At 39.7% G+C, this 12550-nt stretch overlaps 1 protein-coding gene across 5 annotated transcripts in view; it reads left to right on the top strand.

The window, feature by feature from the left end:
* Positions 1-12550, top strand: part of LOC126259795 (uncharacterized) — a 113094-nt gene that overhangs the window by 64421 nt on the left and 36123 nt on the right. For all 5 annotated transcript variants that reach the window (XM_049956811.1, XM_049956812.1, XM_049956813.1 and 2 more), the window contains exon 9: positions 1121-1232. In XM_049956811.1, the coding sequence (XP_049812768.1) occupies positions 1121-1232 (112 nt within the window). The remainder of the gene's footprint in view (positions 1-1120; positions 1233-12550) is intronic.

Here is a 12550-nt window from a genome sequence, read left to right as displayed (position 1 = left end):
CATGTATTGCTGCTAGAGTGTGCTGTGTAGCATATGACAGCGTCGCAGTACACTAACCAGATTAAAAGGTGGATCTGAGCATTCAGTTGCATGGTGGAGACCACATCAGCATATTGCACATTGAATGCCATGTCCTGGGTGAAGGCAGCTAAAGTTCAGCAACCTAGAGAGATATTGAACTTGCTGCTCAATATCTCAGCGTTGGTTAGGTATGTAGCTCTGTAGGGTAATCACTGGGGAGTAGTAATAATAGTAGTAGTAGTAGTAGTAGTAGTAGTAGTAGTAGCAGTAATGGTTGTGTTCATTTGTGGATCACTTATGTATTAGACATATCTTGGTGTTGACCTGCTTGTATAGCATAACATGCAATGTGCTAGCTTGCAATACGGGGAGGTGAGCCAGCTGAAGATTGAATCCGCATGGTGATTCATTGGCACTGGGCTGATAACTGGCAAATGTAAGTGTGGTTTTATGGTGGTTTTGCATGCTCGTTTAGGCAAAGGTCCCCAAATTCCACCTCAAAAAATACATACACAAACAATTAAAACATGATAATACACAAAACACACTTTATATGATTCAGAGACAGATGACCTACACACCTTACCTCCGTTATGGTACCTTGATGACTGTGGCATGAGGAAGGGCATACAACTACAAAGTTAAACAGTGAAATAAAATTCAACAAATGCTGCCAAGGTAGACCCCATGCTAGGCAGGATAAATACTGGGCAAAAGAAGAAGATTATATATTTTTTGGTACTCCAGTTTCAGGAAAAAAACATAATTCATATATACAGGCATTTACAAACAGTAGGAAGTAATTTAAGGAACTCATAGAAAATCAAATCAGGATGGCCAGTTGGGAATAGATCTTCCATCTTCCTGAATACATGGCCAGTTTAAAACAGCACTTCATTTGTTTCAACCCAAGTGTAGAAGTTTGTATTATTTATGCATTCTTGCAAAGAAGTTATTTTATTGTGTAAAAAGACAATGCAACACTATTCATTCCTATCTTAACAGCAGTCACTGCATGCACTATTTCATAATGAATTGGCAATAATTTTTTAATCTTCTCAAAAGGTAGGTAAATAAAAATGAATAAATAATTTTTCAGAACCTGTGAAAACCAGTGTAGTGGAGAAGACCATAGACGGGGTCCAGCAGGCTACGCCGTTTGAGTATCAACCAGATGAACTGCAAAAGATTAATCCTCAGTCAAGGACAAGGTTTGTACTTGTTATGTACAATAATATTACAGGATGTAAACGATTAATCAAACCCCAAATGGCCGTTGATACATGGACATGAGTAACAGATAGGGAAACTGCACCGTGTGTGAAGTGAGCTATCACTGTTTATTGGAACCAAGTACATACTCTCTCAAATGCACACCCCTGTGGCAACAGCAACTCTATCACTCACTGCAGGGTGTGTGTGTGTGTGTTTGTGTTTATGTGTGTGTAGCTGTAAGGAAATGTTATGCTGCACTTTATACTTTTCTTGAATAATTATGCAGGCATCTTAGATATATATAATTATGTACAAATAATGTTGTCCACAATCATGTGAAACATCCTTTGTTTGACATCAATTGTCAAATCAGAATGCCCAACATGAAAACTCTACATACAGATTTATCCATGCAATGATAGAATCAGAATGGCGTTTCATTTTATTTTTTTGAGTCCAGTCAGAGTTACATATTTTCTGAGGATTTCGCGCTTCTCCAAAGTAAGCCAATGATGCCAGAAGCTCATATATTTGCGTCCATGCAGGTACTTTCTCTTGCCAAGTAATTGTGATTGCTGTCCCTCCTTGTAAAGACATGCCTCGTCCCCTGGCATGATTCTCCACGTGCAAATAACAAATCCACAGAATATATGTGCTCTCCTCTGTGATCATTTGTTTCCTCGTCTTCAATTGTAAGTTCCATTCATTGGTAAGAATACACAGGGATACACATCAGTCCTCTAGAATGATATGTAGCACCATATGTCCCCCTCTCTTAGTGAATGATCTCGCGATAAATATTGTTACTTTTCTTAGTTCATAAGTCAAACTTCTACCATTTTATAATCCTTTGATACTATCAGTAAATTCCTTTGATAAATATTTATAATGCTATATTATAAAGGTAGTAAGCCTTATCATATGAGAATAGTACTATGCTTCTCATTTTTGCACTACTGGACATTTCATCTCCATTATTATTGTACTATTAATTGTGTCTCAGTTGTAATTGGAGGAATATGCATTTATCCTTGCACCTAACATTTTCTTAATATGATAAACGTTCAAATTTGTTTTAATATGCCTGTATATTTGGATATAATACTGCTTTATCATTGTAATATTTCTGTTACATGGAGACAAACAATTTCATACCTTTAATAGTTTCCTGCTTGATTATATTCCTTAATCTTTTACAACTCAGGCAAGTTCCCATTGGAGTAAATTTCAAAATATTAAATATTCTACGTTTATAAAAATTATCGTTCACACCTCTTTTCTCAGACACACTTATTATCTTTTCCTATTCGTATTCCTTCGTTACTTTACGGAGATGGTGTCTTCCTTGGTAGACATATACCATTTCCTACCATACTACATATATTTGGGAACAGCATCCTATTTAAAAAGCATGCCTCTGTTTTTGCTCTTGCTCCCTGCTTCTTGCTCCTTGCGCCTTGCTCCTTGTTTCTTGCTCTTCTGATATTCTTATTTTGCAAAAACTTTTACCATCTGGTTGCCTGATTTCGTCTCATCTCCATTTTCTAAGTACCCATTTAGACCACTTTAGCCAGCTATCCTTGTAATTAATTCACATGTACATCATATTTGTTAGCACTCCTTGCCATTAAGTCACTCATTATAAAATTATAACAGTCTGTTATAATGTTATATTTGCAGTAACTGAGGCACATCATCACTGTTAATTTCACTATTGTATGTAGCATGTCATAAATTCATGTCCATTAAACTAGCTTGCCTATTCTTCCTATTGTCAAATTGACATTGCTAATGTCCTGAAAAAGAAATCTTACTGTAGTTCATAGCAAAATGATAATTGTATTATGACACTATTGAAAATAATAATAATAATAATAATAAAAATAAACCGTGGCACAGTTCTGATGTAATCCCTTGATATATAACAGAAAGGGCAATGGAGGAAACATTTCTTATAGCGAATATTGTAAATGTTATCAGTCAGTATAATAATGAAATAAAATATTCTCAGCAACCTTTTCTTGCTCAGAATGTTAAAAATGAACATTTCTGTGAATCTTTCTTCAATAAGTAATGTATAGTTACCCTGTACAGAACAGTATTAATTAAACCTTTATATGCGTATTTCAGGAAACCAGTCCTTTTCCTCAGAGTTAATCCTTCAAGCCAGTAGTTTCTGTGCACTCACCTAGTCTACTGCAGTAATTTACACAGCTGGCTGGTACAGGAATGTAGTGTTTTACTGGAATTGCTCTAACTTTGAAATTATTTACAGAAAAGCAATGATATTTTCAAGATTTTTTATATATAGAAAAGCAATGAAATTTTCAAGATTTGCTAACTATACATCTTTAATTACAATTCAGACAGACACTGCATAACAGTTGCTGAGGAACAGAGGCATTGTTGGACAGGAATAATCACAGCCAATGATTGGACAACATGAAACACGGTATATACATAACTGAGGTGTAGTGGTCTATTTATAATGAAAAATCATACACATGGGAAATCAGGATAACAGACATAAATAATGTTCATGTTTGATAAATGTCAGACTCCCAATATAAAGGTTGATATTGGACTTTCAGCAAGGAATGTGCCCTCCTTGTGGGCTCTAAAAGACATTTTTAACATGTTATTCATGGTTCCCAAACTATCGAGTCCTTCTGGGATATTGTCTCATTCCGTACTCAAGTCAGTTTTCATTTCTTGCACATTTCATAGAGGGGGCGTTTGTTGAGAAGTGCACCTACCAAGAGCATCCCAGGCATCCTCTGTAGGGTTTAGGTTTAGGGAGTATGCTGGCCATTCCAAAGCTCAATGTTTTTACATTCCATTGTCAACACCTCAGCGGCCCTGTTTGTGTGGGCATTGTCATCCATAAACAGAAAGTTGGGACATACCGCACCCCCAAACAGATGGACATGATCCAGAATAATCTCCATCAATAAAGTAGGCAAAGACGTGGTGTTCGGCCATTGTACATAATACTTGTCAACACCATAATGCCTAGGCCATACCAATGACTCTGATGAACATTCTGTGCTGTGTGACATGTCCCCCCCTCCCCTCTCTCTCTCTCTCTCTCTCTCTCTCTCTCTCTCTCTCTTTCTCTCTCTCTCCCCCTCTCTCTCCCTCTCTCTTTCCCTCTCCCTCTCTCTCCCTCCCCCCCTCCCCCCCTCCCCCCCTCCCCCCTCCCACCCATCCTGACTGGTGGGTAGAATCCCTTGCCATAGTGAAGCAGGATTCATCGGAGAACATCACTACTCTCTATACTAATGAACTCTTTCTCAATGATGGCATGGGTGAAGAGGGATGCAGGGATGCATTTAACAGGCTTCTGAACATACAAACCAGCTTGATTTAATGGTTCTAGGAGAGACACATGTACCAGCAACGACTGCAAGGTCCACAGCAATCTGCGTAGGAGTGAGATATCTGTTCCTTTTCTCCATTATGCCTATGTGTCGATCCTCTTGCAGTGTGGTGGTCCGTCTGTGAGTATTGGTATGTATTTGCAAAGCATTTCCACGTCTGGCAGACTTTTTTAGTCACGAGGTGACACTTTTGGACACACCCATTACTGTGGCCACAGCGGTGATACTTTCACTGGCTTCGAGCTGTGTAACTGCTCATCCACGATTGTAAGCACTCAAATGTTGTCTTGCAGACATGCTGTTGTTGTTGTTGTTGTTGTTGTTGTTGTTGTTGTTGTCTTCAGTCCTGAGACTGGTCTGATGCAGCTCTCCATGCTACTCTATCCTGTGCGAGCTTCTTCATCTCCCAGTACTTACTGCAACCTACATCCTTCTGAATCTGCTTAATGTATTCATCTCTTGGTCTCCCTCTATGATTTTTACCCTCCATGCTGCCCTCCAATGCTAAATTTGTGATCCCTTGATGCCTCAGAACATGTCCTACCAACCGGTCCCTTCTTCTTGTCAAGTTGTGCCACAAACTCCTCTTCTCCCCAATTCTATTCAAAACCTCCTCATTAGTTATGTGATCTACCCATCTAATCTTCAGCATTCTTCTGTAGCACCACATTTCGAAAGCTTCTATTCTCTGCTTGTCCAAACTATTTATCATCCATGTTTCACTTCCATACATGGCTACACTCCATACAAATACTTTCAGAAACGACTTCCTGACACTTAAATCTATACTCGATGTTAACAAATTTCTCTTCTTCAGAAACGCTTTCCTTGCCATTGTTAGTCTACATTTTATATCCTCTCTACTTCAACCATCATCAGTTATTTTGCTTCCCAAATAGCAAAACTCCTTTACTACTTTAAGCGTCTCATTTCCTAATCTAATTCCCTCAGCATCACCCGATTTAATTTGACTACATTCCATTATCCTCGTTTGGCTTTTGTTGATGTTCATCTTACATCCTCCTTTCAAGACACTGTCCATTCTGTTCAACTGCTCTTCCAAGTCCTTTGCTGTCTCTGACAGAATTACAATGTCATTGGCGAACCTCAGCGTTTTTATTTCTTCTCCATTGACTTTAATACCTACTCCGAATTTTTCTTTTGTTTCCTTTACTGCTTGCTCAATATACTGATTGAATAACATCGGGGACAGGCTACAACCCTGTCTCACTCCCTTCCCAACCACTGCTTCCCTTTCATGCCCCTCGATTCTTGTAACTGCCATGTGGTTTCTGTACAAATTGAAAATAGCCTTTCACTCCCTGTATTTTACCCCTGCCACCTTCAGAATTTGAAAGAGAGTATTCCAGTCAACATTGTCAAAAGCTTTCTCTAAGTCTACAAATGCTAGAAACGTAAGTTTGCCTTTCCTTAATCTATTTTCTAAGATAAGTCGTATGGTCAGTATTGCCTCACGTGTTCCAACATTTCTGCGGAATCCAAACTGATCTTCGCCGAGGTCGGCTTCTACCAGTTTTTCCATTCGTCTGTAAAGAATTCGCGTTAGTATTTTGCAGCAGTGACTTATTAAACTGGTAGTTCGGTAATTTTCACATCTGTCAACACCTGCTTTCATTGAGATTGTAATTATTATATTCTTCTTGAAGTCTGAGGGTATTTCGCCTGTCTCATACATCTTGCTCACCAGATGGTAGAGTTTTGTCAGGACTGGCTCTCCCAAGGCCATCAGTAGTTCCAATGGAATGTTGTCTACTCCCGGGGCCTTGTTTCGACTCAGGTTTTTCAGTGCTCTGTCAAACTCTTCACGCAGTATCTTATCTCCCATTTCATCTTCTTCTACATCCTCTTCCATTTCCATAATATTGTCCTCAAGTACATCGCTCTTGTATAGACCCTCTATATACTCCTTCCACCTTTCTGCTTTCCCTTCTTTGCTTAGAACTGTGTTTCCATCTGAGCTCTTGATATTCATACAAGTTGTTCTCTTTCTCCAAAGGTCTCTCTAACTTTCCTGTAGGCAGTATCTATCTTACCCCTAGTGAGATAAGCCTCTACATCCTTACATTTGTCCTCTAGCCATCCCTGCTTAGCCATTTTGCACTTCCTGTCGATCTCATTTTTGAGACGTTTGTGTTCCCTTTTGCCTGCTTCATTTACTGCGTTTTTCTATTTTCTCCTTTCATCAATTAAATTCAATATTCCTTGTGTTACCCAAGAATTTCTACTAGCCCTCATCTTTTTACCTACTTGATCCTCTGCTACCTTCACTACTTCATCCCTCAAAGCCACCCATTCTTCTTCTACTGTATTTCTTTCCCCCTTCCTGTTAATTGTTCCCTTATGCTGTCCCTGAAACTCTGTACATCCTCTAGTTCTTTCAGTTAATCCAGGTCCCATCTCCTTAAATTCCCACCTTTTTGCGGTTTCTTCAGTTTTAATCTACAGTTCATAACCAATAGATTGTGGTCAGAGTCCACATCTGTAGTATCTCCAGGATTCTTCCATGTATACAACCTTCTTTCATGATTCTTGAACCAAGTGTTAGCAATGATTAAGTTATGCTCTGGCAAAATTCTACCAGACGGCTTCCTCTTTCATTTCTCTCCCCCAATCCATATTCACCCATTATGTTTCCTTCTCTCCCTTTTCCAACTCTCGAATTCCAGTCACCCATGACTATTAAATTTTCGTCTCCCTTTACTACCTGAATAATTTCTTTTATCTCATCATACATTTCTTCAATTTCTTCATCAGCTGCAGAGCTAGTTGGCATATAAACTTGTACTACTGTAGTAGCCATGGGCTTCGTATCTATCTTGGCCACAATAATGCGTTCACAATGCTGTTGGTAGTAGCTTACCCGCACTCCAATTTTTTTATTCTTTATTAAAACTACTCCTGCATTACCCCTATTTGATTTTGTATTTATAACCCTGTATTCAACTGACCAAAAGTTTTGTTCTTCCTGCCACCGAACTTCACTAAGTCCTACTATATCTAACTTCAACCTATCCATTTCCCTTTTTAAATTTTCTAACCTACCTGCCCGATTAAGGGATCTGACATTCCACGCACCGATCTGTAGAACTCCAGTTTTCTTTCTCCTGATAACGATGCCCTCTTGAGTAGTTCCTGCCCGGAGATCCGAATGGGGGACTATTTTAACTCCAGAATATTTTACCCAAGAGGACGCCATCATCATTTAACCATACAGTAAAGTTGCATGCCCTCGGGAAAAATTACGGCTGTAGTTTCCCCTTGCTTTCTGCCATTCGCAGTACCAGCACAGCAAGGCCGTTTTGGTTAGTGTTGCAAGGCCAGATGAGTCAATCATCCAGACTGTTGTCCCTGCAACTACAGAAAAGGCTGCTGCCCCTCTTCAGGAACCACACGTTTGTCTGGCTTCTCAACAGATACCCCTCTGTTGTGGTTGCACCTACGGTACGGCCATCTGTATTGCTGAGGCACGCAAGCCTCCCCACCAATGGCAAGGTCCATGGTTCATGGTTCATGCTGCTGTACCACGTAGAATGTCACACTAATCGGTTCCCCAACCACTTTCTTCTAACACCATACTGCATTGTGTGTCGAATGGGTACAGAGCATTGCGAATAGGCTTCACTCTCTACATTTTTGTTTAATATCAATGACCAAATATTCATAATAATTATCGATTGTTCTGTAGCCATTGGCAGTTGTTCCTTAGAAAGTGTCGTTCCTTAGCAATTGTGAGGCAGTGTACATTGTCACTTAATATGAATTTTCAGTGTGGTGTACCTAGAAACAATCTTCAAAACAAAGTTCCCCATCAAAGTCTCTGCAGCATAATGATAATTCCTTTTGTTTCCCTATCATTCTGCATCACACTGCACATCTCTTTATAGGACTGTTCTTCTGTGTGGGTGGTACATTCTCAATGAAATCCCATGCTGTGAGCCATTCAGGCAGAGATGTTTTTGAAGGCTGCCCACATTGAGGTGAAATCACATTCTTTCCATTAGTTTCCAGCAGTTATGATACAAGAAACAACCTGAAATGTACATGTGATTCTTCCTTTGTCTTCTCACTGGACTTGTAAACAATAGCCGGCTGGGGTGGCCGAGCGGTTCTAGGCACTACAGACTGGAACCGTGCGACCGCTACGGTCGCAGGTTCGAATGCTGCCTCGGGCATGGGTGTGTGTGATGTCCTTAGGTTAGTTAGGTTTAAGTAATTCTAAGTTCTAGGGGACTGATGACCTCAGAAGTTAAGTCCCATAGTGTTCAGAGCCAATTTTTTGTAAACAATAAAAACATTTTGCATGACAATATTCGTCAGCCTTGTGAACATTTTCATGTACAACTTTGTGCCTTTCTTCCTTTCTATGAGAGAAGGATACACAGTGAAACCTCTATATAACGTTTTTCAAGGGACCACAAATTCTGAACAATGTATAGAGGAAAACACTATAAAGAGGAAGGCTTCCAAATAATAATTATAGGGCTTTACTGAAGATCGGGATACCACTAATCAGCTTTGACAAATGGTGCCATAGATGACATTTTAAATTTGCACAACACTATAATATGATATTCATTGCAAATGATCAATGTATCAAATGATTAGTAAATGGTACAGATTAAAAAAGAATTAGTTACAAAAAAATTACTTCAATAATTAAATTATGAAACGGAACTTAAATTTGCACAAAACTCTAGGAATCTATGCAATCTGAAAATCATATACCTATGATTTTTTTTAAATATTCAAGCAAGCATGTTTGTTTTCTATTTCTCCTAGACTCTATGGTAATCATTTCTTGGTCCAAATGAGCAAGTTGAACTACTGTTCTGTCCTCAAGTCTATGGGCCATCATATATATCCTGAATGTTTCAAAGGCTTCAGCTGCTTTAGTATAAGGGGACAGGGTCATCTTCCTTGTCACTGCCACTTTCACTACCACTATTATTCTCCAAGCTTCTCTCTGCAGTCAGCTCCTCAATACTTTGTACTCCTGTGGCTGCCACATTGTCATCCACAGGCACAAAGTCCTCAAAAGTGACAGAATCACTGCCTATTAATTCCTGAAACTCTTGCAAATCATTTGCATCATCTTCCACAGGAGCTGCCATCTCATTCTCACAGAATCCCGCTTTCACAAACAGTTTTTAATAGTTTCAGCAATGACTTCCTTCCATAAGTGCATAATTAAATTCATTGCTTGTAAAATATTCAGCTTCAGTTGTGAGCTCTGCTGGCTTCCCGGTTTTCTTTGGTCCATCAAATTCAAGGCCTTTTTTTACAAGGGCTGTCCTATATATAACCTTAAGGGCTTGTATTATTCCCAAGTCCAAAGGTTGCAGATGGCTGACGTAGTTGGGTGGCAGGAAAATTACTTTCACATTTCTCAGAAAGGATCCGTGTGGTGGATGTGCCACACATCTATCTACAAACATCAGCACTTTTCTTGCAGCACTCCCCATTTTGGCATCAAATTCTCTGAAACCAAGTTAATAAAACTTCCTCCATTTCATCGTAAGTCAATGGTTTCAAATGCGTACATTTCGAATTTCCACAATTCTCAAATCCTTCCATTATCGATGATCTGTTTTTCATAATAGTGTTGAGTGTTAATGGGGCCAGTTCAAATTGCTTCGCTAGCTCCACGCGACTCACACCAGGAGATGCCTCCACTTTTTTAATAACAGAAGCCTTCTCTTCCAGAGAAATGTTCTTCCGCTTTTCACTCATGTCCACTGATGAAAGCTTTTTTTTGAAAACATTCTATCGAAGACACACTCTCACTAGACACACGAACTGTTTGCTGCTCAGCTCACACAACATGCTACAAATACAAAGCATCGACTGAAATGACTCCAAAAAGGTCGCAAGCAGAATGTGTGTCACATGTCGCATGACAGGGTTCTGCCGCTGACATATGAAAAACGCTGAGTGCGGGCTTTCCGAGCTAGTGCAAACTGTGAATCCACAGAACGGAAAACAATGCGTCTACATCCAGTCACTTAAACATTATAAAGAGGTAAATAATTGACCAGGGTTCCAAAAATATGAGTGTTACATGGAGGAAATTGTAGTATAGAGGAAACGTAGTAAAGAGGAAAATTTAACATTGTTTATATGGTTTTTTTTTTTCTTCCCCCATGAACCATGGACCTTGCCGTTGGTGGGGAGGCTTGTGTGCCTCAGCGATACAGATGGCCGTACCGTAGGTGCAACCGCAACGGAGGGGTATCTGTTGAGAGGCCAGACAAACACGTGGTTCCTGAAGAGGGGCAGCAGCCTTTTCAGTAGTTGCAGGGGCAACAGTCTGGATGATTGACTGATCTGGCCTTGTAACATTAACCAAAACGGCCTTGCTGTGCTGGTACTGCGAACGGCTGAAAGCAAGGGGAAACTACAGCCGTAATTTTTACCGAGGACATGCAGCTTTACTGTATGATTAAATGATGATGGCATCCTCTTGGGTAAAATGTTCCGGAGGTAAAATAGTCCCCCATTCGGATCTCCGGGCGGGGACTACTCAAGAGGACGTCGTTATCAGGAGAAAGAAAACTGGCATTCTACGGATCGGAGCGTGGAATTTCAGATCCCTTAATCGGGCAGGTAGGTTAGAAAATTTAAAAAGGGAAATGGATAGGTTAAATTTAGATATAGTGGGAATTAGTGAAGTTCGGTGGCAGGAGGAACAAGACTTTTGGTCAGGTGATTACAGGGTTATAAATACAAAATCAAATAGGGGTAATGCAGGAGTAGGTTTAATAATGAATAAAAAAATAGGAGTGCGGGTTAGCTACTACAAACAGCATAGTGAACGCATTATTGTGGCCAAGATAGACACAAAGCCCATGCCTACTACAGTAGTACAAGTTTATATGCCAACTAGCTCTGCAGATGATGAAGAAATTGATGAAATGTATGACGAGATAAAAGAAATTATTCAGGTAGTGAAGGGAGACGAAAATTTAATAGTCATGGGTGACTGGAATTCGTCAGTAGGAGAAGGGAGAGAAGGAAACATAGTAGGTGAATATGGATTGGGGGGAAGAAATGAAAGAGGAAGCCGCCTTGTAGAATTTTGCACAGAGCATAACTTAATCATAGCTAACACTTGGTTCAAGAATCATAAAAGAAGGTTGTATACCTGGAAGAATCCTGGAGATACTAATAGGTATCAGATAGATTATATAATGGTAAGACAGAGATTTAGGAACCAGGTTTTAAATTGTAAGACATTTCCAGGGGCAGATGTGGATTCTGACCACAATCTATTGGTTATGAACTGCAGATTGAAACTGAAGAAACTGCAAAAAGGTGGGAATTTAAGGAGATGGGACCTGGATAAACTGAAAGAACCAGAGGTTGTAGAGAGTTTCAGGGAGAGCATAAGGGAACAATTGACAGGAATGGGGGAAATAAATACAGTAGAAGAAGAATGGGTAGCTCTGCGGGATGAAGTAGTGAAGGCAGCAGAGGATCAAGTAGGTAAAAAGACGAGGGCTAATAGAAATCCTTGGGTAACAGAAGAAATATTGAATTTAATTGATGAAAGGAGAAAATATAAAAATGCAGTAAATGAAGCAGGCAAAAGGGAATACAAACGTCTCAAAAATGAGATCGACAGAAAGTGCAAAATGGCTAAGCAGGGATGGCTGGAGGACAAATGTAAGGATGTAGAGGCTTGTCTCACTAGGGGTAAGATAGATACTGCCTACAGGAAAATTAAAGAGACCTTTGGAGAGAAGAGAACCACTTGTATGAATATCAAGAGCTCAGATGGCAACCCAGTTCTAAGCAAAGAAGGGAAGGCAGAAAGGTGGAAGGAGTATATAGAGGGTTTATACAAGGGCGATGTACTTGAGGACAATATTATGGAAATGGAAGAGGATGTAGATGAAGATGAAATGGGAGATAAG

The sequence above is a fragment of the Schistocerca nitens genome, chromosome 5, assembly GCF_023898315.1.
Source record: "Schistocerca nitens isolate TAMUIC-IGC-003100 chromosome 5, iqSchNite1.1, whole genome shotgun sequence".
NCBI classification, from domain to species: Eukaryota; Metazoa; Arthropoda; class Insecta; order Orthoptera; family Acrididae; genus Schistocerca; species Schistocerca nitens.
This window is presented reverse-complemented; position numbering and strand designations above follow the sequence as displayed.